General features: G+C 33.3%; 2 protein-coding genes across 3 annotated transcripts in view; both read left to right on the forward strand.

Moving 5' to 3' along the window:
• LOC111705975 (transmembrane protein 184B) lies at window positions 1-15,478 on the forward strand. The gene is made up of 15 exons (XM_023478701.1): window positions 1-185; window positions 564-657; window positions 1,202-1,274; window positions 4,390-4,488; window positions 5,024-5,118; window positions 5,320-5,428; window positions 6,780-6,859; window positions 7,066-7,135; window positions 7,414-7,538; window positions 7,814-7,909; window positions 8,265-8,354; window positions 9,151-9,211; window positions 9,731-9,882; window positions 10,752-10,840; window positions 15,403-15,478. Exons 1-15 carry the CDS (start codon window positions 75-77, stop codon window positions 15,475-15,477), a joined length of 1,419 nt encoding a protein of 472 aa, XP_023334469.1. The 5' UTR covers window positions 1-74; the 3' UTR covers window position 15,478.
• LOC111705974 (protein Spindly-B) overlaps window positions 15,479-27,067 on the forward strand; it is a 15,509-nt gene continuing 3,920 nt past the window's right edge. The window contains exons 1-12 of one of the 2 annotated variants that reach the window (XM_023478699.1): window positions 15,479-15,713; window positions 17,845-18,363; window positions 18,483-18,554; window positions 19,218-19,277; window positions 19,499-19,625; window positions 21,092-21,263; window positions 21,546-21,675; window positions 22,068-22,221; window positions 22,736-22,852; window positions 24,125-24,186; window positions 25,296-25,353; window positions 26,506-26,638. In XM_023478699.1, the coding sequence (XP_023334467.1) occupies window positions 18,329-18,363; window positions 18,483-18,554; window positions 19,218-19,277; window positions 19,499-19,625; window positions 21,092-21,263; window positions 21,546-21,675; window positions 22,068-22,221; window positions 22,736-22,852; window positions 24,125-24,186; window positions 25,296-25,353; window positions 26,506-26,638 (1,120 nt within the window). In that variant the 5' untranslated portion in view covers window positions 15,479-15,713; window positions 17,845-18,328. Of the gene's footprint in view, window positions 15,714-17,834; window positions 18,364-18,482; window positions 18,555-19,217; window positions 19,278-19,498; window positions 19,626-21,091; window positions 21,264-21,545; window positions 21,676-22,067; window positions 22,222-22,735; window positions 22,853-24,124; window positions 24,187-25,295; window positions 25,354-26,505; window positions 26,639-27,067 lie in introns of those variants that run through there. The other variant, XM_023478700.1, reaches the window with a different exon arrangement.

A 27,067-nucleotide genomic window follows, 5' to 3' on the forward strand; every position in this document is an offset into this window, starting at 1 on the left:
GAGTCATGTGTAACAGACTGATATGTTACAGATGAAAATCATGAGTATGTGAAGTGTTGTTGACAGCGCTAACAATGGATTCAACAGTTAACGGGACATATGATTTGACAGCTGAGTCAAACAGCACCAATTTTGTCAAACTGACAAAGACAGCGGTAACAGATGCCGTATCCAAAGTAATGCAGGTAATTTATATACTTTATATTTTTATCAATTTTTATTTTCAAATATTGGTAAAAAGCTTATTAGAACCCTAGATCGACAGTACAAACATGCGTTAGTATAGGTGTATTGTGTACATCTTTAATCAATATTATTCCGTTTAGCTCTCCAGTCTCCATCAATGCTTAATAGGTCTGATTTGCCCAAATTAAATAATTTGGCAATTATTGTTTAATACAATAGATCTGTATTTAGAGCTTGAATATTGACGTGAACTCTGAAAATATTAGTATAAATACAACTCACAATACAATTAATCTGTATTTAGAGCTTGAATGATGACGTGAACTCTGGAAATATAAGTATAAATACAACATAGAATACAATTAATCTGTATTTAGAGCTTGAATGATGACGTGAACTCTGGAAATATAAGTATAAATACAACTCAGAATAACAACACAGCCAGCTTTGCTTTTTTACAGACCAAATCAGGTAAATGATGCAATAGGGGGGGGGGGGGTTTCAATACAGTAAGATAAAAAGAAAAAGAATGAAAAATTCTATTTTGCAAAGCCAAGAAGTATGAGAAGAAAGGTACTGTGACATATTGGAAAGGTTTTATTTTGAACAGACTACATATTCCATGCCACGCTACGTGCTGTCCTGCACGGTGGCGAACTGCGCCCTGAAAGCAGTCCAGGGGGTACAACTTTGGGGTTCCCTTTCAGATTTCCACTTAATTTGATTTAATAGACGAAAATAAGCCATGTTAAAAAAATTTCGGTTTAGTTTTCAAAATAACTAGCTTCTAAACTGTCAAAACAAACCCATACCCCTCTGTAGTTCTACTCTTATTGGTAGCAATTAAAATCTAAATGTAAATATATTGAGTTACTCAGTATTCTTCGAACATGTAAGTACTAAGTTTTTGGCGAAACATATTACAAAGAAAATGATTCAACTCTAGTAGGAGAGAGTAGGGTTGGGATTTGTTGGATTTATTTGCAGTAGATCTATAGCTATCTTTTGTTTTTAGCCAAGGGTGTAGCAGGAGCATGTGTTTGGGCAGCACTCTTCATATCTTGTCATCAGATATATCAGTATCTCAGGTGGGTTGGTTGGTTGGTCGCTTGGTTGGTTGGTCGGTTGGTTGGTTGGTTGCTGGGTGGGTTGGTGGGTTGGTAGGTTGGTGGGTTGCAAATTGGTGGGTTGGTAGGATGGTTGGTTGGTTGGATGGTGGATTTATGGGATGGTTGGATAATTAGTCAGTCGATTGGTAGCTACTATTGACCAGAGTGACCGTCAGGGTGAGTTGTTCCCCAGGTCTAATTTTTCTTTTTCAAGTTAGATATATATTAGTAGATACCATTTATACCATTTAGAACTTCTGGGAGATTGGAAATTTTAAGATTTTTTGAAAATTAAAAATCCACGAAATTTCTCTATAGAATTAATGATAATAGTGTATTTATAAGCTATATAACACATCATAAACGTTAAATGTTCTTTTATACTTAAAAATACGACTCATGTATAAGATAAGTTAGTATTCTGAAACTAATCAACATGAAATATTTACATTTTTAACTGCTACATGATACATCTAATTAATATTATGTGCTGCAAATTCAACAACACTGGGTTTTAACTGTTTTGCATAATCTTCATGATTGACTCTTCGTTTGTATCTGTTCCATGTTTTTTTGAACTCATGATGAATAGTTTCTCCTGTTTGTTCACAGTAAACACCTAGGCCATGTTCTGTTGATTGAAGAAATGGTAATATATGACATTATATGAACTTTCCAGGTGACACTCAGCTCAACACCATCAAATGTGTTTTGAACATATTCGATCAAATCTTTATAAAATTGTTTGAACTCTTGAACAGCAGTTTCCACATTTTCTCCAACTACCATACCAAAGGTTTCTGCTTGAAGTTTTTGAAACTTTTTCAGACAGTGAACAATTGGCAATAGGTTGTACTTTTTATCGTTTTTAAATCATCTTCAAGCTTGTCTGTCAGTTTCAGAAACTTACTAGCATTATTTCCATCTAATCCTACACCTTGATATCCTCTGAACATTATGTAATTTGAGCTCAACCAGCTCTCAAACAAAGGCCATAAACTGAGCAATAGAACAGCAAGTTGAACATAATCTTGAAGACTTTACAGGTTTAGGAAAAGATACATTAGATGAAGCCAATTCTTCAGCTTTCAGATTTATATTTGAGGATCTTCTATTAACAGATCTGTCAATCTAAACATATCAAGTATTTTAATGACATCCAATATTTTTTTAACACAGTAAATAAATTTTTTTTTAGTTAGTAAATACTTATACTTTGACTTTAAATACTCGAAGAAAGATTAATTTATAAACAGAAGAGAAACATCATCTATGTATGTATATAAAGTAGAATAATCTCTGTTTGTCTATCTGTTTGTTTGTTTGTTTGTATGTCCGATCATAACTCATAAACCCCTGGTCCGATTTGACTCAGATTTGAATTAGGAAACTCGCTTGAACCACGGGAATTCTCTTAGCCTGGTTTAGATTTTTTTTTAGTTGAGTGGGTTGATTTTTATTTGGAAAACTCTAGGCCAAGCTGGATTCTCAAGTTAGTTAAATATATAGTTATATATGAAACTAGCTTGGAACCTTTCTTTGACTGGAAATTAAAGTCAACCCACTTAACTTTAAATAATTAAACCACAAAAAGACATTCCTATGGTTCTACAGAGTTCCCCAACCAAAATTTGAGGCAAATTAATTGAGGGGTTCCTGAGTTATGATCGGACATAACCAATCAGAGATTATCATTTCATTTCTTCATATATTAGAAATAGATGCTGATTATTATGGTTATTTCAAATTTTGCCCCAACTTATAAAGCATCTAATTGTGCTTATACTTGAAAAAAAAAACTTATATTTACCTTTGATATTTTCTCTATCCAGTTTCCCAGGTATTCACCTTGTTCTTGTCAAGATCATAGTGGTTTCTGTGACAGTTGTTGCAAATAACATTAGGATAGTTGGCCACTTGAACACTAAACTGGTTCCAGACGAAGCATTTGATCTTGGTTTCAATAGCAGGAGTAATCTTTTGAATTTTAGTCGACTTTTTACCAAATTGTGGGAGATAAACTGCAGTTTCTCTCTTCGTTTTGAGAATTTGAGATACTTCGAGAGAAATACAAATTCTTTGCTTCACATGCCTTCTTCAGCATATCAGTGACAAAATAAACATAGAATTCAATGATTCATCACCTATCAAAATCTTTGCTTTACTGCCAATTCGGAGACAGAATAATCCGTCCTACAATGATTGCAACAAGCCAGACTTATTGCTGTGGATACCCAGGAAATGGCCACGCCAAAAAAAATTGAAATATTCATTTAGCTCTCTAAGCTTCCAGCAATAACTGCAATTAAGGTCATTAGAATCTTCTACATTATTTGATTCTTTTATTAACCCCAACATATTATTACTAAAACACTTGTTTGAAACCGAACATTTACAAAATTAACGCATGAATGAGAAAATGAAACCCCTCATTTGATACTTCGTTTGAATAAAAGAAATTTACATGGTGGGTGGGCGAGTAAATTCCGTCCTCCTCTTGCAAACGCTTTTTAGATACTGACAATATGCAGTTTGTTTCTTTTGCCACTGAATTAATTGCGAAGTCAAGTTTAGCTAAAGAATTCGTATATTTTATGCAAACAGTTCGTCATTTTGTGTACTGTTTTGAAAATTTTCGCGGATTTTTATCCAAAATTTCGCGCATTTCTTACGGATTTCAATCATTTTGATAGTAGAAATTATTTTTAAATGAAATTTGTTCAAACCATTTATTCGCTACATTTTCCAACCTCCCAGAAGTTCTAATTGGTATAAATGGTATCTACTAATATATATCTAACTTATGAAGAAGAAAAATTGGACCTGGGGAACAACTCACCCTGACGGTCACTCTGGTCAATAGTGAGCGTAGGTATCTTGGTTTCGGTTTTTTGTTTAAACACTTATGTGTCTTATGTTTGAAACTTCTAGGAGATATAATTTAATAATTCTGAAAATAACCATACACAAATGTCTTTTATCATTTATAATTTTGTTAACCTTGTGCAATTTTTTTTATTTAAAAAAAATCCTAATTTAGAGCTTTCTACGATCCAATATAATGTGGGGCACCCTGTAAATAAATATTGTTTAGGTACTATACTAACCCAGCAGAGCAGAGATGGATAGTGCGTATACTGTTTATTGTTCCCGTTTATGCATTTACCTCCTGGCTCAGTCTACTGTTCTTCAGGTAAAATATTGCATTGCAGTGTACACTGGATACTGATAGTGCGTATACTGTTTATTGTTTCCGTTTACGCATTTACCTCCTGGCTCAGTCTACTGTTCTTCAGGTAAAATATTGCATTGCACAGTGTACACTGTGAATACTGATAGTGCGTTAACTGTTTATTGTTTCCGTTTACGCATTTACCTCCTGGCTCAGTCTTTTGTTCTTCAGGTAAAATATTGCATTGCACAGTGTACACTGTGAATACTGATAGTGCGTTAACTGTTTATTGTTTCCGTTTACGCATTTACCTCCTGGCTCAGTCAAATGTTCTTCAGGTAATATATTGCATTGCACAGTGTACACTGTGCATACTGATAGTGCGTATACTGTTTATTGTTTCCGTTTACGCATTTACATCAATGTGTCTAGGGTTTTTCCACTGATGAATTTTGTGGGTTTCTGCGTTTATAAACTTTTAAACAATTTTGTGTGTTTTTTTTTTGCTTAAAGTATGCTTAATACTCGTCTAATTTATTAATTTTGTTTCTTTTAGTTATGACAACTACTACGTCTACTTCAATGCTATCCGGGACTGCTATGAAGCATTCGTCATCTACAACTTTCTCAGTCTCTGCTATGAGTATCTAGGTAGGGATTTGGGCTGTTTTATTTTTAAAAAGCTTTTCCCGAATACGCGTTTTTTATTGCAAAATTTGGGTTTTACGGACAAAAATTGACAACAAATTATTTTTTTTTTCTCAAATTTTTCAAATTTTTAGAAATGTACTCCCAAAAAGAATGAAAAAATAGGTCTAGACTAACCTAAAAAAATTAAGTAATATTTTTCAGGTGGTGAGGGTAACATAATGACGGAGATAAGAGGGAAGCCAATCAAGTCTAGCTACTGGTACTGTACATGCTGTCTTGCCGGTCAAAGCTACAACATTAGCTTTCTCAGGTTATTATTATTATTATTATTATTATTATTATTATTATGATTATCATTATATACATTATTATAGTTTCTATTTTACCGTTGATAAAGATTTCATATTTCAGCTCGAAGGCTGCCACAAGAGGACAAAAAATAATTAACAATACTCATTCAAGTTCAGGGTAAGAATCTATCTATCTATCTATCTATCCATCTATATATTTATCTATCTAGCTATATATATCTATCTATCGTTCTATCAAGCTAACTATCTATTTAGCTTTCGGTTTAAATATCTCTCTAGCTATCTTTGTCTCGTCTTACTACATATGGGATGTCCGTTCATAAATAAATATTTCAAAATGTTTTTTCCTTTTCGTCAAACACTTTTATAAAGTCTAAACTCTCCTTCGCTTTACATGCATTGGACAGACAAATGCACATTGGAGTGGAGCTTTTATCCATCAGTTTTTCAGTAATATCCCCCCCCCCCTTCTACCTCCTTCTCCCTCCTTCCTTTAAATCAGTTGTGCCCACATATCAATAGAATATCTTAGATTTTGCCACTTGACAGATGTCGCTTTATCAGCACTGACTGGTTGGAGAAGGGCTTTTATCCATCAGTTTTTTAGTAATCCCCTCCCCCCCTCCACTCTCCATTTAAATCAGTTGCGCCCACATATCAATAGAATATCTTAGATTGTGCCAGACAATCAAACGAATAAAAATACGATAAAGAATAAGAAATAAATGTTCGGATTAGGGTTTAAACTGAAAATCGATATTTAACATGTGAAGTAGATCTGAAATGGGGTAGCTGGCTAAAGAAGTCTATTAAAGGAAAATGTGTCAATAACATTCAGTTTCTTCTCTTTATGGATTTCAAGAAAGAAATGATTTTAGATCAATGCAGGGTGCTCCTCTAAAAACAGGAATTAACCTTTTAAGCCCCCATTACCTTTTAAAATGACTCAAAAATGTGCTCTAGAATAAAGTTTTTAATTTTAGTAGGGTACATTTAAGTATTTTCTTGAAGTATAATGCTTACGTTTGGCGTAAAACTATGTCAAAAACTCGAAAACCTCTCTGTTTACTTTTTTATTTTTCTGTTAAAATCAATATTGCCGAAAAGAGGTACATTATCTCAAGTTAGATTTAATAAATTCTTTATTTCATTTGAATTAGGGAGATATAGACTCATATAGTTAAACTAGGTTTGGCTAGTTCAATCTTAGCCACAATAGTGCATGAAGTAACTCAACTCTCCATATCTTTTTCAACAACTTTTTATTATTTAAAAAACTGGTTGAATTGTTAAAGAAAAAAAAGATTTTAAAAACCTGAAATTGGCCATTTTTCAACTTTTTTATATAAGGTTCTGTAAGCAAGGGACTCTTCAGTTCTGTATCATCAAGCCAGCCATGTCCATCATCACCATCTTTCTCCAGTCATACGGTAAACATCATTTTTTGTGCTTTTTATTTTCTTAGATCATAAAAATAAGACCTTTTTCAAAAAACTTAATCCTTAACATCTCTTTCCTATCACAAGGAAGGCAAAAGCACATTTTTTTCATCTAAAAGCTAAGTTATCTTTAAAACAACATGGACAGGATTTTCTAACCATTTGAAAATATAAATGTAATTTTGTTTTGTTTTCAGGTCTGTACCATGATGGAGACTGGACTCCTAGTGAGGGATATCTCTACATCACACTCATCTACAACGCCAGGTAACCCCTCCCCCCTTCAAGTTAGGTACATTTTAGGATTGCATTTCCACGCTACCCTTTCAATCTCTATCGAGAAAGAGAGATTTTGGTTTTGAAGTTATAAGAAAAATTAACTTGGGGGCTGGTGTTTTCATAACAAGTGTATTTTTCATAAACTTATGAATTAAAGACAACAAAAAAAACCGACAATTGACAAGTGTCATTCTGTAAATACTAAGAAAGCAGTCCCTTTAGATTTACCGTTTTATACAGTTTATGAATGCCCATTTTGTTTCTAGTATCTCTGCTGCCCTCTACGCCCTGTTCCTCTTCTACTTCGCCACCAGGGAGCTCCTCAGGCCCTTCGACCCTGTCATCAAGTTCTTCACCATCAAGTCTGTCATTTTCCTCTCTTTCTGGCAAGGTGGGAAAACTAAACATGTTTAAATATAAAAAAATCATCAGCTATTATTATTTTATTAGAAACATCAAAACTTTAAATGATCTGTATGCAATATTGAAATGATCAATTTTTTTTAATGCATTGATAATATTTCAATGATTATCTCATTAGGAGAATTTTTCTGAAGTATTTATGTAAGATCAAAATTCAAAACTTCTCCAATTGAGAGAAGTATTGTTAGTGATCAAACTGATTGTACTGATGTAAACTTCGTCACGATCGTATTCTCTGATCAGGAGTACTGCTGGCGATCCTGGAGAAACTGACGATCATTGAGGCGATCATCACAGAGGATGGAGTTACAGAGACACAATCAGGAACTGTCTCCGCAGGTATATATCTGTCTGTCTGTATTTCTCTATATCTATTATCTATGTATCTGTCTATTTATATTTAAATCCATCATCTGGAGTAATGAAGTATTAAACTAATATTTAATTCAAGTTATCTTTTAAATTTTTCATTTGAATAAAAAGAATTCATTAAAAATTATATTGATTTTACATATTATTTAGACAAATAGAGAACTGTTGCAAATTACTTATATCTAGTTCTTATTTGGCACGGCGGGAGGGGCAATTTATTTAGCATTGGGAATACTGGGGAAGATTTAATTTATAATATCATACTTTTTTGGTTCAACGGATGATTATATTTTTAAGTGTTCTGTTATAGTTTTTTGTTTAGGGTTTCAGAACTTTCTGATTTGCGTAGAGATGTTCCTTGCGGCCATTGCCATGCGATACGCATTCCCAATATCTGTCTACACGGGAGAAGGTATAGAAACTAAACATGTGGAAGCGAGAGAAAATTATGCATTTTTTTAACAAAAAAGATTAGAGGAAATATTTTGTTAACCTTACATAATGCACAGTGTACACCCCACTAGAAACTTCTTCAAATGTAACCTCCTAGGAGCTGGGTAAGGCAAACCACGCCATTTTTTCGTCCGCATACTACAAATGACGTCACAATTCAGCATTATAACACTTTTTTCAAATTTATGTTATTTATTATGATTTTGTTTTATTTAAAATGCATTTAGTTTGAAAAATAAACCGATATTTAAGCCCAATTTAGCAAAAAAAAAACGGAAAATATGTGTCTCGCATCTAATTTTCGTCGGGACCACACCATATATTTTCTCTTGTTTTCTTATTTTACTCCTAACCTACAACTTATAGGTAATAGTTGCTGGGATTTTTAGAATCTAAAACTAAAAATTCATATTTATTTTATCAGGAAACAGCAATTGGTTTTGATTTACTTGAGGCATTATTAAATACAAATTTTCATGAACTGTTTTATGTCTACTATATAAGATGTTCCTCTTTAAAAAAACAATAAAATATTTGAAACCATTATAAACAACATAGCGAGGCTCAAAGTTCGAATATATAATAATGTGAAGTACTTTAAAGTTTAAAAAATAATGTAAACAATTGTAAATTGTGACGTCATTTGTGGTCGGACGAAAAAAAGGTGGAGTGGGTCTTTCCTCCCTCCCCCTAGCGGCCAAAGGTGGCACTAGCCTGAGATAAAAATAACTTTAAATAACTATAAAAATGTTAAGGAACTGGTGGAGTTGAAGGAGGAAGAAATGTGACAATGCAGAGTATCTCCTCCACACTCAGGAACTAATCTCACTCATATTTTAAAGGAACTGTGACTGGTTTTTTTTTTCAAAATGTCTGTTTTTAGGTTTTATTACTAGTATTGTTATTGCTGTTTTTATAAAAATGACAGTTTGAATTACTTCTATCGAAGGGTCTGTGTTTTTCAGAAGATTTTCTTGTTAATTTGATTAAAGTGACCGTTTAAAGGTTCTGTTCTTCTCATTTATTATCAAAATAAGGAACTAATCTTCTTTTCTAATCAAAATAACGGTTATGGGAGGGTTTTATCACCAAAATGACAGTTAATTAAAAAGTTTTTAACAAATAAAATTTAGTTCTAAGGGATTCTCTTGTTTTAAATAAAATCTTAAAGAAATAATCGTTTTTAGTTATAGTAGATATTTGAAGGGATGTCTTTATCAAAATGGCTAACGAACTGAAGTAGATTGTACAGACTTTATATTAGTTATAAACTATATCTGCTGGTAAAACTGTCTGTTCACCGTCAATTTTACTGAAGTGTGTTTATATAATCAGAGAGACGATGAACCCACGTGACATCATGACTGACGCTATACACAACTTCCACCCTCAATACCAGCAGTACACGCAGTACAGTTCGGATAATAAACGATTCCAAAACAAAGGAACAGGCGGAGATAAAGGGGACAACCTGAATACGTCAGCAGGTAGGCTGGAGTGCAGTGTAGAGAAATTGTGTGCTTAATTAGGTTGGTTTGTTACAAACATAAGAGCGAGCATGAACTCTTTCTCTTCGGCTCACCTCAATTTGCACTGATTGATATCTTATATATATATATCAGGTAGGCAGTTTATACAGGACTCAACCGTGAACTGAAAACACAATAAATCAGTCCGGTTATTTTAATTGCATTCAACAATAAAATTGTTAGCCTTAAATAATAACTTTTCTCCAGGTTAATAGACATTTAGATTTAGACTAGTTTGCATTTTTAAAACTTTTTACAGTTCTATAAAAACATTTATCCATAATTATTAAACTCAAGGTCGAGATATAAAATAGGCTTACATTAAAATCTTAAATTAATTTTTTGAACGTTTCAAGAATAACTGTAGATTCGATGTATTTGTATAGATTTGTTGGATTAGTATAGTGATGCTAGGATTTCTCTGTTGAACGAGTTGGAGAACTTCTCGACGTTGAACACCCTGACCACATGATAGTTTTTAAAAGATCCTCAGATCTTACAAATTGTAGGGATACAACTTTTATTAACTGATCTGCTTGGAATGATAAAATGATAACAAACTTCTATACTATTGATTTATTTTTTGACCTTTTTTGATATATCACTGGATGATCTAGAGGTTTGTAAGGTTTGTAACCGGTCAATAGGTTTATTGGCGATACAGATTTGCTTGCCTAACTTTTTTTAAATAATAATTATTTAAGTTTGTTTGTAAAGCAAATTGATTAATTTGTTGATCAATTCATTGGTTAAACTGATTAACTTATTGAATATTGATACATATAAACTGTTCACTTGGATTGATTGATTAATTGATTAATTGACAGGAAATGAGAACACTAACGGAGTAGTACTATCTGCAGCTGCACCTGCTGAGCTCCAACCTAGTGATTCTGTAACCAACACAATACAACAGGTAACACCGGGAGCAATAACAATAATGTTGGATAAAAGCAATAACAATAATGTTGGATAAAAGCAACAGGGATAAGGTGGGTAAGCAGATGGAAAAAAATGCTGGTAACTTTCGTAGCTGTGGTTTCAGCTAAAACACCACCATTGAGATTTTATTCTGCTTATGGAACTCTAAGTCTAGCATAGCTGGGAACCATTGAAGCCATTGAGATTTTATTCTGCTCATGGAACTCTAGTCTAGCTGGGAACCATTGAAGCCATTGAGATTTTATTCTGCTCATGGAACTCGAGCCTAGCTGGGAACGAGTATATGAAAATTTATTAACACCTTTTGGCTGGGATTTTAAGTCGTGAGCACATAAGGCCATTGGCAGTATGTTCTCCCACCTGCGTGGGCATAAATCATTGCACGATGTCATGCTAACAGCCATTCCTGACTGCGTACAATTGTATGCTAACGGGATTGCTTAAAGCGTGGGTTTGTGGTCTCTTCTTACAAGTCATAATAGATAGATAGATGCTATGCCAACGGGCCGGACAGTTGAGTAGTAAACATCTCTCTGTAAGAGTGTTTTAGGCAGTTTACACACTGCTTTCTCAATTCAAGGCTTTCACACAACTTTAAAGTACATTCATAGAATTCTGGAAGATTCTATATATAATCTGGCTTTCGCCAATCTTGTGGCGAAAATGGGGCCAAAACCCAAAAAATCCTTGGATAATTCTTTAAATACTTCCCTGGAGGAAATGGATAGTGAGACCACTGTAAAGGAACAAGTCAGTCATCAAGGCTTTCTTTATAAAGATACAAGGTCTGGGAAAATGATTCTAGTTGATGGAATTTTAGGATCAATGTTTTATGCTTTTGATAGAGTTGCTGATAAAACCTGTGTTCTGGATACACTTAGTCGAGAGTTCTCCTTGGAACAGATGAAGAACTCTAGATCAAATTTTTATCAAGCTTTTCAACTGCAGGATACAGAGGGAAATATCCAAGAAAAACGAAAGATATCTACCATTTTTCTAGATCTCTGGGAAAAGATATCGAAAATTGATAAAGCTGGGCATGGAAATGTTGTGGTGACAGTTCCTTTCAATTTCCAAATACCCAAGTTTTTGACAAATAGTGAGTTTAGTGTCAAGGCATTTCAGGACACCTCAAATGCAATGATGGATGAGAGAATGTCAGCAATAGAGAAGAAGATGGAGTTATTGCAATGTATCTGGGATAAGGTCAATGTCAATCCTGTACCAAGTTTTGCTGCAAAATCGTACAGTGCGGTAACTAGAGGTAATGATGATTACAGTGGTACAGGGGCAAGACCAAAGAATCTCACAGTCCCCCTTAGAGCAGGAATAGGTAGAGAAAGATCTCCCAGTGTAAAGAGAGGATTAAATGATGGAATAAACTCTCAAAACAAAAGAAGGAATGTAGGGAAGCCAGTTGTCTCTGGTACAAGAACTCAAGAGAAAATTAGAAAAATTAAATCCCCTCCGGCTGACATTTTCTGTTATGGTATTCCTAAAGGTACCACTAAACAGGATATTGTGGATGACTTAGAAGAAGCTGATATTAAGATAACAGTTGGCGATATTGTGCAGATGTCTAAACCAAATGAAACATCAAATGTTATTAGCTTTAAAATCTCTGTTCCAGCTGAAGATCTTGAGAAAGCCTTGGATCCCACTGTGTGGCCCTTGCGAGTACGTGTCCGTGAATTTATCCATTATAGGAAGCGGTATTCTGATAGAAATGGAACCACAAGTGTATCAGATTCTGATAAAAATGGAACCAAGAGTGTAGAGAAGAATAGTGCTACTGGTGGTGCAACAGCAGTACAATGATAGATACAGCTAGTACTTTGTGCTTAACTAGCTATAATAGTGGGGNTTATTATTATTATTATTATTATTATTATTATTATTATGACAACCCGGCGTTGGATTACTTACAGTAAGTGGCTAATTTAAAGCGCGCCCATTGCAAGTCATTATAAATCGTAAAAGCACATTTTTTTAATAATTAGTATAGTCATTTCGAAATTGTATATGTGGTCATAGAACGTTCATAAATGTCTTAATATAAGATAAGATAAGATAAAGTTTATTGCTAAAATAAATGTATCTGTATACAGATAGAGTTTACAAATACAAATTTATGATTATATTAACAGTACAAATATAAAGCAATTAGGTGGAAAATAGCTCTTGGCTGTTTTGATTATTTTTTCCACCTAATTTGGATTTGAATATAATAGAGTCGGCGCTTATAGCCGCCGAATAGTATCCGATATCCAAGGGCAACGTGATCTGTGAAATCCTAGGTTTCTGCCTGAGACAGCTCAATTTCTGGAAACTATTATAGAAATATACAATACTTACTGGGCGCTTCTCTCTTCCTGCTAGTAATATGTACTTGTTCTGTCTGCTCTATCTTCAAGTCTGACTTGTTCTGTCTGCTCTATCTTCAAGTCTGACTTGTTCTAATATGTTATGTAGTGAGTAAAAATCATTGTTTTCTATTTGTGCATAATTTTGCATATTTTTTTCTCTTTTCTTTTGGAAACCTGTGTTTTCAAAAAAAAAAAAAAAAAAAATTTATCTAAACAAATTTTAACTACACCATTTATATATGTATTTATATCTTTGTGTGTGAATAAATCTTTATAATATAATAGTATTGGAAGAGTCCGGGTTAGGCTGTCGAGGGAGGGAACCCGGACGCCATGAGCCTCTGCTATGCAGACACGAGCCTCCCAGTTTTGCTAGGCAGACTGAGCCTCCGCTATGCAGAAATGAGCAAGCGCAATATATCAAAATGTGCCTGTGTAATACAGGAGGTTTTTTTTAAATATAAGCTTAAATAAAAGTTTTTTTTTTAACTTTTTGACATAGTGGCATAAGAGGTTTTTCAAAAAATGCAAAGTATTTATCAATTATCATAAATAGTGCCTAACTATCACTTATAAAGTGGTATATAAAACTTTTTTAAAAAATTACATGAATAGAAAAATATTTAGAGAGAAAAAATTGAATTGAATTTCATTTAATCTTTTATAATCTTGATATAAGCGATACCTTTTTTTGTAGGACAAATTAAATCCAGAAAATTTTTATCATTTATTTAAATCTTAACATTTTATAAAAAAGAATTGTTTAAATCAACATTACAACAAAACAAACTAACTTTGTTCCAGAAATATTTCTCCAAATATCTTCCTATCTGCGTAAGAAATGTTTAAAGTTTTAGTATAAATCTTATAAATCACTTTATATATGTTTCTAATCATTACAATTAATAAATAACTCTACTCTTTAGTAAAATTCTTATGCCACTACTTCAAAAAAATTATTAAATTTTTCATTACACATAGAAACTAAGATTTTAAAAAAGCCGAACTGTAGGGTGGAGGCTTCTTTACTTCATAGCGGAGCCACGGTCTGCAAAGCGGAGGCTTGATCTGCATAGTGGAGGCTTGGTCTGCCTAGCAAATCTGGGAGGCTTGTCTCTGCATAACGGAGGCTCATGGCGTCCAAGGGCCCCCCCCCACGGCCGTCTCACATTTAGGCCGCAAACGGCGTCACAAGCTCAATCTTAAGGAGGGAGGGAAGATACACCATTCGTCTCACGTCAGGGTAGTCAGGGCCGTACGGCGCACATTGTGTCATGAATTTAGTTCGTTAGGAAGAAAGGAAGAAACACCACCCATCTCACGTCTGGGCCGCAAATCACGTGGATTTAACGGTTCTGTCCATATTTCAGAAAACTGTGATTTTCCATCACAATTTGACCCCTTTTACATAATTTTATAGCCTTTTATCTTAAATATTTTTTTGTTGGCATATACATTTTGAATGAAAAATTATAACATAAACAAATCTGTAAGTTTAAAGACTGATGAGTTATAGAAGAAAACACGTTTGATTTCAAATAAAAGAAGCTGAATGCTTCTCTCTCTCGTTAGTTTAGGGTGAAATGGCATTACAAACTCAACTTCGTGGGAAGGGAAGGAAAGATACACCACCTTTTCACGTCTGGGCCGCAAATGGCGTTACAAACTTAACTTCGTGAGAAGGGAAGGGAAGTTACACCATCTTTTCACGTCTGGGCCGCAAATGGCGTTACAAACTTAACTTCGTGAGAAGGGAAGGGAAGTTACACCATCTTTTCACGTCTGGGCCGCAAATGGCGTTACAGACTCAATTTTTTAAAAAGGGAGGGAAGACACACCATTTATCTCAGGTTGGGGCCGCAAATAGCGTTACAAACTCAACTTCTTGAAATATAGTTCAGACTTAACCTTTTTTGTATTTTTTTATCTGATAGGTTCGTTACTCTATGAGCCTCCCCTCCCTCATGTAACAGTTAAATTTTTAGGGGGTTAATTTTTTAGGCTTAAAAAAAATTCCATCCTTGTCAAAGGTTAAGACTCGTGCTCCATTAGATACATATATTTTGATTTTTCTACAGAATTGGGTGAAGGGCCACTCTACTACAGATAATTTTTTTTGGATTTAAGATACTTTTTAATCTTCTTTTCTTTTAAATCTAAATGCTTGCAGGCGGTAGCTCAGCTTGGAATCCCTAGGAAAAAGAACCACGAGAAGTCTCTACTGCTAGATGAGGATTTCAGCTAAGGAAAAGAGTAACCATGTGGCCCAACAAAATTAAAGATTTGTACGCAGCAAAGGAGCCAACATGTTGCCCAAATATCAGAAAAGTGTATGTGGCATACAAAATATTTTATCAAGAAAGTTTCTGACAAAGATTTACAGTTATGTTTTTTATTTCCAACATTCCTTAATTTATCCAGTTTAACTTTTTATTAAGAAAACTCAGTAAAGAATGCCAAGGCCAACACTTTCAAGTTGAGGTATGAATGGTAAAGAGTGTCCCACGAAACATGACAGTTTGTGAATAGTTTAGAATGTCTTATTCAATAATTTGTTAAGTTGTTTAATACCAAAGACGATAATAAAAATATTATATAGGAGTTATATTATAATAAAATTAATTTCAAAGTAAAATATACTTGAGCAAAAGATTTTTAAACGAAATAAACTGCAAACAGCCTTTAATATCTAATACATTGTATGGAAGACGACATTCAAAACTATTTACCAACTGTCATGTTTCGTGGGACACCCTGTACATGGGACTATTGAGTAAAGAATCCTTTGATTTAATTTTAATTTTCCAATGTCAAATAAATCAATGAATTTCAATCTACTTAAAACACAGTGGATTATATTGTTCTGTCCATGTTCATTTTTCATTCACAGTTTTGATTTTTACTGAACAACTTAAACCCTTGAATCGTGTTTATTTGTCTATTTATAAATATGGTACAGAGTGTCTCACGAAACATGACAGTTGGTGAATAGTTTAAAATGTATTCTTGCATAATTAGTAAAGTAGTTTGATATTAAAGAGAATGATGAAAAATACTGTGTGCCAATTATATTATTATAAAATGGATTTCAAAGTAAAATATATTTGAGAAAAAGATGTTTTTACGAAATGACATGCAAATAGTCTTTAATATCCAATATAAAATATGGAGAAGACATTTAAAACTATTCAACAACTGTCATGTTTCGTGGGACACCCTGTATTTCTAGATATGTGATAATTATAGATGTACGTTTAGGTGAACTAAATAACATAGTTTCAGGTCAGATCATCTGAAAATATTATTTTAAAATAAGTTTATATCTTATAGATTTTTATTTTTTAGCTGCCTAATTTAGGTTAGAATATGTTTCATTTCTCTCTTCTATTAAAATTTTATTGATTTAAGTATTAAATTTGCATTTGATCAAGCTTCTCAATATATGGTCTTAGTATTTTTAATATTTTAATGGCAGATTATTATTGTTATGTTATTTTGTAAAGTAGTTATTATTATCACATATTATAAAGATAACTCTCTATATTATGTATATTTGAAAACAGGGTTTTCTACATTTTTGCTTCTACTATTGGAAGTTTTAAATAGGTCCATTGGTGGGAAGTATTTCTGAGTTGTGCCCGGGCTTGTGAATTGAAATGGAGGGTTCATAAAATGTGTGAAAAATAAAATCTTTATTTGTTCACTCTGCTGTTTACTGTATGTAACTAAATGGACATATCATTGTAAAATCATGTGCACTAGCTGGGTTTCTGTGTATGCAATCTATGAATGGCGTATAAAGGATTTAATCTAAATGGGGGCCTCAAATGAATTTGCTTCTCTTTGGAATTCTAAGAGAAGCATGGTTTTCATTAGAATCTTTAGGAGTAGGGCACTTTCCCCTAGCCCCTCCCCCTCTGTGACCGCCCTTTTCTAAGATTGACCATTATTAACCACTGAGCCCTTCATGCACTGTTTCAGTTGGTTTAAACATTTGGATACTTATGTATTGTTATTGTTCAATTTCCTCTTGGGAACACCCTGACGAGGGGAGGAAGGCCAGCCACAACAATTTCTCGTCCGAGCCACATTCTCCTCATTTTCTCGTTCGAGCCACCTCGGAATCCTCGTCTTTTGATTACTTTGTGTTAAATAGTTTCCAATTCTTGAAGATAAAACTATTTTTATAAATCTGGCCACGTTATGATATTTCATTTATGCCCTAACGTGGCTTGATTCTTAAAAAATAGTTTTATCTGGAAGGATTATACACTTTAAAAAAAATAATATTGAAAGGACGAGGATTTCGAGGTGGCTCGGACGAGAAAATAAGGAGAATGTGGCTCGGACGAGAAATTGTTGTGGTTGGCCTTCCTCCCCTCCCCTGACGCGATTTTAAAATTTTCCATAATATTGCACACAATTGATGTTCTAATCTATTTTAATCTCTGTTGTCTTGTAATCCTGTTGCATTTTATCTTAAATAATTTAATATTAAACATGTCTTAATGTCATTATTTCAAATTGGCAGCTAATTTTAAATTTTAAATTTTGTATTGAATTTACATTCCAATTTCTTTACATAAAGCAGAATTAAAATAGATTGACTTAGAAACTTTAGGAACGGTGCAATTATTCTCATATATGTTCTGTACTTAAAACTTGTAAATTAAATGTTTGAATTCTAATTAAACAATTGTAAATGAAAGAAATAAGAAAAAGTTTTGCCTTCGTACTATTTAGTTTTCCACCAATCAGGCTGAGATTGCTTAATCCTCCATAAAATTGTAAAGAGAAATGGTGTACATATTGATTTTGTATAACGTAGTTTATGTGATAACTTAAAGTTTTACTATGATAAATTGAAGTCATTGATCGGTGCCTTTCAAAATTAAAACGTCCAAGGAAGAAATTGTTTTGCTAAGATCTGAAATGAATACTTTAAACATTTTCCAGCTGCTTGTAATCATCATTATCCTGACTGTCAATAGCTAATTGTGATCATATAAATCATTCGTCCAAAACTTAATCGTAACGTAAATATGGCATATCCTGTAAACTTATTGGTTCTGTAATATGTACTTTTAGAAGACAAAATGGCAGCAGAGGAGGCTGATGAATTGATTAACAGGTAATACAGATTTAAGAATAATTATTTGACGCATATTGTGGCTCAGATAAAGATTTTTTTTGGCTCATGGGAAAGTAATTATAGCTTCCTCGTAAAATAATTTTTGTTCTTTAATAAAGGCTACAGAAGGATCTGGAGCGAGCTAAAGATGATGCTAAGGATTTTGAGAACAAAATGATGAAAGCAGCAATGTAAGTACATTCTACAGGGTTATCCAGATCATCCAGATAGTTCAATTACAATGTTAAACAATTGTACAAGTTTTTTCTGTGATTTCTCTATTGATAAGAATGCTGCAATCTTTTGTCACGTCATTCATTAAATTTAAATTCGAAAGATTACGTTTATTGCAAAATTCCTAGCAGTGCTTAGGATCCGGATCCGTTCTTTTTGATTTTGTTTTTTGTTGATATTTTGGCCTCCTGGATCCGGATCCGCATATTTTTAAGAGGCAAAATATCAACAAAAAATAGATTACCCTCAATCCACAAATCAGAACAATCGAAAAAAGAGAGAATATCTGATTTCTGAATGGTTCATCAAGTTTCGTATAAAAATAAGCGTAAAAAATAGACAAAATTTGAAAATTCTGCTTTGTTTAAAAACTTCAGTAAGTTTTATGGAAATAAATTAGATCCGGATCCATTTTTTTCCTGTGCGGATCCAGGATCCGGATCCGCATCAAAATTAAATGGATCCTAAGCACTGATTCCAAGTGTAACTTTCTTTAGAAAGTGGAAATTTTTATTTATAATATTATTGTAAATAGAGCTACAATGAAAATTTAATAATCCTCCTCATTGTGAATTGCATAAAAGTGGGAAAGTTTTATGTTATACCTTTCCTTTTCGTAGGCTTGGAAAAGAACTGCTTGATAAAAACCTCGAGTTAGAAAACGCTATCGAAATCGCCAGGTATATCAATCATATTGTCTTTTAAGATCATAATTAGTATTGGTTTAAAGAGTTTTGTTCATCTCTATAGAAAGCACTTATCCTTATCTATTTTGGTTTTGCGGATTAAGTTAAATAAATTTTTTATTGGATATCTCAGATTTTCAAGAAGTACCAAGTTTATACTCATTTTAAGAAGTTAATGACTTTAAAAAAATGTCGAAACAATTATTCTTGTTAAGACAGGAGAAGCATGAGTTGGGTTTGAAACTCCAGGCTAAAGTTGATCTTGAACGAAGTCTGAGCGCTGAACTTGACTCCTTGAGAGACTCCTTGAAGGCAGATGAGGAGAAGAGGGGAGAGATGAAGGTAAGGGGGAACATTCACGGGGGGGGGGGGGTATATGAACCATGAATATCGTAGATTAGGGAAGAAACACTAAAAAGTTGACATCAGCCAGAGGGATTTTTCGGCCTTTTTATTATTTTTTGCTCAAAACTTGTTTTATTTCTTCAAATCAGTGGAGAAGAGTGAAGTCTGAATGTAGTAAAACCATTCTTCTATTAATGAACGATTGGAAAAAAACTTTTTCCAGAGTCAACATTTGCATATTGTAAAAAAGCACTAACCTTAAAGGGACCGTTCACTTAGTTGGGTAAACTTAATAGCTTAGCTATTTATTGGTATTAGTCTTACTTTTCAAAGACAACTGTGGTCGGAGAAAAAGCCGATTTATCATTTAGAATTCCAGCGAAAGGTATGATACCTTAGCATAGACATTAGACACTATTTAATGCTTTTTGTAAACAAGTAAGTAAGTCTATTTTCAAAATAACTTATTTCTCTTTTTAATTGTCTATTTTCAAAATAACGTCCCCCCAGAAATCCCCGTGATTAATGAACAGTTGGAATCCAGGAACCAGTTTCTCTGAGAGAGAAAGTCGTTTTTGTACAAACATGTTAATTTGTTAAATCATGTTCGAACACGAAAAACGTTAATTTCTTGCTAATTCTAAAATCACATGTTTTTATATTTTATTATATAATGACTGACACATGATGTCATTGAAATATGATGATTATAGATTTGATTGGGCTGTTGTTAAATGTTACTGAAAAATATTGTCTATGCAAAGGTATCATATCTTTCCGTTGGATTTCTAAGCGATAAATCGGCTTTTTCTCCGGCCATGGATATCTTTGAAAATTGAGACTAATACTGCACCAGCATGATGATGTTTGTGAAAAAACTGGTTTACCCGGTTAAATTCAGCCTCAACAGTGAGTACAAGGTTGAATTCATCATTTAACCTGGTCCATGACCCTATATGCTTTTAAAAACAGTTATGATCAGCATAGAAATACAGCCATGGATCTAGAGTAATAAATGATGACCTAAACCACCATTTCATTCTTGCATGATGCAGGACCTTGGCGGAGAAACTAACAACTAACAACTTCCTCTCCTTTTATACACTCGTTATTTATCATGTAATTATACCTAGCAGCAATGAATAACGAGTGTATAAAAGGAGATGAAGTTGAGTAGGTCGTAGGTCTTCTCTGGTTCCAGGGTCCGACACCACTGATTTGCGGATTTCATAATCCTCTTTCGAGGATTTCATACTCACAGTATCAACATATTCCATTGAATAGCTAATAAATAGCCTAATTAGTCTACCATGAAATTACCCAAATAAGTTACGGTCCCTTTAAGAGCTTAGCGTTTTGAATTTTGTCAAACGTTAAAATTATGTTGGTGGGGTCTCCGTAAATCAAATCACCTTAATGTTAAAAAACTGAAAAGAAGAATGCCCAACTCTATCCGTTTATAGGACGATTGGGAGGAGAGGTTACTTAAAAGGGATGAGGAGTGGAAAATACGACTGGGTGAGCTAGAGCTAGAGGTAGAACAAGGAGGAGTCAGGGAGATCAAGCTCAAGGAGGAAATACTCAACCTAGAAGAACAGATTAAACAGAGTAGTTTAAGAAATCAATCAATAACAGGTAAAGTAAATACTAGTCTTCAAAGCTTTAATTACATGGGATCCGGGGGGTACCGGAGCTTAAGGAGTCAAGGGTGCTAGCCCCGATGGTGGTCTGGGCTCTCCAGGAGAGATGGGATTGGGATTGGGATTGGGATTGGGATTGGGATTGGGATGGGGATTGAGATGGGGATTGAAAGTGCGATGGCGATTGTGATGTTAGTTTGTGATTGTGATCTTGATTTCTGGTTGATTTTTGTATTAGAATTTCGATTTCGATTTTTATTCTTATTTTTTTTTGTAGGAGACAGTATTTCTGGAGAGCTGGAGAGGATAGAAGAGGAGAACATGAACCTGGTTAATCAGATCAAGGACTTGCAGGAGGACCTCATAAACACCAGGGAGGAGCTGGACAGCTTCAAGAACAATGCCAGGTAGGATGTTTATTCTTCATCCTTAGTCATTCAAAATTCAAAATGATTTTTTGAGCACCCGGAAAGAAGAATCAAGAAAAAAATTTAAGTAGAAACACAAATATATAACACAAAAGAAACAAAAAGGGTCCAAAAATATTTTTTCATTGTTTTATTAGGTGGTGTTAAGGGAAATTACGATGAGCTTTGAAAATGTAAATCTGGGTTTACAATTGAAAAAACGTCAAAAATGAAAATTGAAAAAAAATAAAAATTGAAAAAACGTCCAAATTGTCCTTCAATTCCTTAATTTTTGTTCTCGACCTAAATAGTTCACATTACTTCAATAGTTTTATTATATTAAACAGCAAATTTTCATTAAAACATAATTTTTACGAAAACTTTTTGTTCAGAATTCTTGAGTTAAAGTTAGATCAGCAGAATCTAAATGTAGAGAGTCTTCAGTGTGAAATGAGTGGATACTGCGCTACAATTGAATCCCAGAAAATGGAAATAGTTGAACTTCAAGCACAACTAGACGCTCAACTAGGGGAAAACATAGATCAGGTAAATATCCCCCGTTCTTAAAGAATATCAGAGACCCTAGACCAGTTCACTGAATATCTAGAAACGCAAACTTGGGGAAAACGTCACGAAATTCAACCAATCCACCGCGCGCGCCGGTCGGAGTTCTGATCATTGCTGAAAATGCTAGATTTGACCTTCTGAGTGGAACAGGAAGAGTTTTCAAGAATAAGTTCCTTCAAGAAGCTGCTGTAGCTTACCTGCAGTTCAAATTCGTGACCATAAAACCTTACAAAATTTAGCAAAAATAAGGACGGATAAAGGAGGTTAGAGGGTTTTAATGTATCTTGCATTTAAGCAAAAATCATTATCTTTCTCTCTAAATCAATAAACAGTAAACATATGAGCATGAAAAGGTTAAAGGGTGCTAGGAAAATTTAAAAAAGTTTCAATGGTACCGTTGTGAATCGGGCATTGCCATCTTTGCAAGGAGGGTCACTTTAAATTACGCTTACAGTCCCTTAAACTGGAACCCAACCCATAAATCTTATTTTAGGACGGGAAGGGTAACTCCTTGTTCTCCGAGGTAGAGGATAGAAGGCAAAGGGTTGAATCTCAGCTCTCAGCTCTCACAAGGAAATATGATATCATCAAAGAAGGATATGATGTCAAGGTAACAAGGTATCTATATACAGGGTGTTCCACGAAACATGACAGTTGGTGAATGTTAAAAATGTCTTCTTCCATGATTTGTTAAGTTGTTGGATACCAAAGAGAATAATAACAAATATCACATGGCAGTCATATTATATTAAAATTCATTTCAAAGTAAAATATATTTGTATAGAAGATTTTTTTAAAACTAAATAAACTATAAAGAAGACATTCAAAACTATTCACCAACAGTCTTTTTTCGTGAGACACCCTGTATATAAAGTTGTAATCTCTGTTTGTATGTAATATGTATGTTAGATGATAACTAAAAATCCCTCTGATCTATTTACCTCAAATTTTGAATTTTGATTGGGAGAACTAGTTTAACCACGGGAGTGTTATATGTTCAGTGATATTTATAGCAAACTGTGTACATTAAGGAACTAATTATAGGGATAAATTGTACAATGTGCAAGCATTACAAGTAGAATTTACGAATTATAAGTAAATTTGTTATCCTCAAACCATTTAAAGGACACAATAAAATGTCGTTCTGTCATCTGAATTTGTCTCGAAACATAAATGTGTTTTATAAATACAGATTACAGAATCTTAACTTTAACCTAACTTTTTTCCCATGTGGATTTGTTGCTTTTACACCTTAAAAAAGGGAATAATGCGATGAAAAGCTTTTACCTATTTTGGAAAAGTTATTTTAGATCAGGGGGATGGGGGAATCACAAAATGCCAATTGGTCCCGACCTACATGTTTTGAATATGTATTTAACTAAAAGAATCAAGTTTTTTTTCGGTTTTTTAATTTTTGTTTTAAATTTATTTTGGAAATGTAATTTTTGTTTGTTTCCTTTACCTTATTTATTTGGGAAGAAAGAATTCAAATCAAATACCTTATTAAAGATTAAATCAAAATAGGTTATTTTTTATCTAAAACGAGTCTAAAACCATTATAGGTACTTTATTTATACGAGTTAAAATTGAGACGGAAACAAAGAAATCTGAAAATATAAAAGCGAAAATAAAAGGATTCAAATCAGAAAAGATAGTACACGGTTTTTAAAAAAATACAATTTTGCTATTATGTTTTCGCGAGAGATGGAGAATGTTGGCATTCCTCAGATAGCTCGAAGACAAAGTCTGAGACACACATGGACTGAAAGATGGAGCTATAAATGTATACAGAAGTAATTCTGTGTCAATACATTCTTTAGAATGTATAATCCTTCCAATGAAGTTATGAAGTAAATAAATATATACCTCTCTTGTTTTATAGGTAGCTGAGCTGCAGAAAGTGAAGATGCACAATTCACAGCTGCTTAGTATCGCTGGAACAAGGTAAATAATTACAGTTTTTATGTCAAAAGAGTTTCAAATATAAAAGTATTGTTCGAAGTATTTTTAAAAATCCTTTGCTGCGCTTGAATACGGGTTTTATTAGGTATTAAGATCGGCAAAATTGAAAATTTCATTGTAATTATTGCAAAAACTTTAGTAATTGTTTCTAGGTTTAAAGTTATTTAATTCTGATATTTCCCTATAGGTAGAAATGCGCATTGCACAAGCTAGTTTTTATAGAAATCACAATTGAAATAATCAATTTTCGAAATTGAAAACATTGATATCTTATTCATACTTTACCAGAAAAAGCTTTTCATGGTACCGTTGTAAATCGATCATAGTCATGTTTGCATAAAAGGGAGTGACCGGCGGCAATGTATGGTAGTTGAACTGAGAATGTAGTTTTGTGGAATAATTTTTTATGATTCATTAGAGACAGGTCTATAAAACGTTTTAATGATGTATAATTACTGAGTTTGAGCGCAAAGTCGAAATCATCCATTGGGTGGTTACGTTTTGAGCATCGATTTTTAAAATTATTAAATAACGACGACAAAAAATGAAAAAGAAAATATACAGTAAACTAATTAGTTGTTTAGGAACATATTTCTCAATTGAAACTTTCTCAATAAATCAATGTTAGGATCAATTTTTTTTCTTTTTCATCATGATTTTCTTATTCTTGATAAATTTGTTCCCAGATTTCTTCAAATTTTTCAAATGTCGTCTTTTCATTAAAAGTTCCAGGAAATCTACAGAAAATGATTATGATACATTACAGAAACCAAGAGCTGAATAAGAACTAATCATTAGTTTACTATAGAATTTTTACTACGTTTTTTTTGTCGTCGTTATTAAACAATTTTATAAAACCCGATTCTCAAAATCATCCTTCGAAAATGAACAATCTAAGAGGATTTTAAAGATTGAATTTGCGCTCTTGCTGAACAAATATTACCCGTAAATACGTAAAAATCTCCATAATACTACATTCTCAGTTCAACTACCATACATTGCCGGTCACTCCTTAGGGTCACGGTTAAAGTACCTTTAACACCCTATTTTCAGACCGTTAAAATTCTCTCTTTAATTATCTGTTTGTTTAGAAATGATACTGAGCATGTAGGACGGCTTGAAGATCTTCTTAGAACAGAGAAAGACAAGGAATTCAACCTTTCATTATTTCTCACAAGCCAAGGGCGTATACAGGAATTCGTCCAGGGAAGGGGGTAATTTGGAAACCATAGATTTTACAGAACCAGGGGGAGGCTGAGCCCCCACCTTTGTATATGCTTCTGCAGTATGCTTGCACAATGCACAACCTTTTCCTATAGAGGGTTTATTTTTAATATAAAATGTTTATTGGAAACTATCTGTAGGGCCCGGCGATGCCCGTGGAAAAACGTTCAGAAAAAAGAATTAAAAAGAATTATTTTTTAAATTTAAAGAAAAAATTTATTTTAGGGGAAAAATCACATTTTTTAACCTATGTCACCCCCAGGCTACCCATGAATGTCTACAAAAAAATCAGCCCTTTCAGTCCAGCCGTTTGGCCGGCCAGCGAGAACATTTGTACGAATGTCTTGTTTTATTATATAGATTAATATCAGCTTGTTTTATGGGGAAATTTTAAAAATAATTAAGTTAATCCTTAAAAAATGTACTCCATTAACTTTATTTAGGTTAAGATCCTAAAATATTGTTCCCGTTTCCATTTAACACTTAACATGGAAATATTTGTTCTGTATTTTTATCTTTTTCTAGTATTTAAGCTGAGATTTTACTACTATATTTAGAGGTCAAAGGACGGGAGGCTTTATCAATCTTTTAAAGGTTCACTGTAAAGGAAAAATTAAATCTAAGCACTTGACCGAAACTCCCACTAATGGCAGTGCAGTATTAATGTCATGAGTCTCTGTCTGTATCACGTGACCAGTATACTGCACTGCCATTTGTGGGAGTTCTAGTCACGTGATACGGACGTACAAATAATATTATCAATTTTATCTATTATAAACGAAAAATTATTAAATAATAATAGGAGCAAACCTAAGTTTGTTAGGCTTCTCTGGTATATCGTCGTTTTCAGATTGGTTGCGTATTTTCTTAATATGATCTGTTTAACCCTACGATTTTTATACAAATTTGATGTATATAAATTTTCGTATAAATTTGACACAGTTTTATATCAATTCCTCGAGACAAGAACATCAGATAGAACTCTTTTTTGTTTCGATCAACTCTTAAAATGCTTAGGTTTCAGCCCATACCCTTTACAGTCCCTTTAAGAAACTATTTTAATTGGTTGAATATCAGGTTCGTGTTCTGATGGATAAACTTGAAACTATTGAAAGATTATCCACCTTCCCTGGTTCAGTTCCTCCTCCTTCTCAATCCACACAGGAGGGAGGTGCAGAGGATTCTAATATGGACACAGATACTAGTACAGGTATTGTGGATTTATACAGTAAAAATATATAAGAAATTGGCCCAGATACATCCCGGACCATTCAAATTATGAAATTTTTACACTTTCAAGTTAAGGGTAAAGGTATTTTTTCATAATTACGATCAGGTTAAATTTTTATTTTTGGTAAATTTTTAAGTTTCCCTATGTCATATATCTGTACTTGAATTTCTGATATTATAGTTGCAACGTCCTTTGATATTACAGTTGTAATCTCCTTGGAGTTGTTAATATCACAATTGCAATCTCCTTGGAATATTATAGTTGCAATCGATCCTTATAGTAATTAATATTATATTTGCAATCTCCCTAGAGTTAATTTATAATTAAGTTGCAATCTCATTAAAGTTGTTAATGTTATAGTTAGCAATCTCCTTAGATACTTTGATAAAAACAAAAAAAGTTATTAAA

Source organism: Eurytemora carolleeae, unplaced genomic scaffold (assembly GCF_000591075.1).
Source record: "Eurytemora carolleeae unplaced genomic scaffold, Eaff_2.0 scaffold541, whole genome shotgun sequence".
Classification (NCBI taxonomy): Eukaryota; Metazoa; Arthropoda; class Copepoda; order Calanoida; family Temoridae; genus Eurytemora; species Eurytemora carolleeae.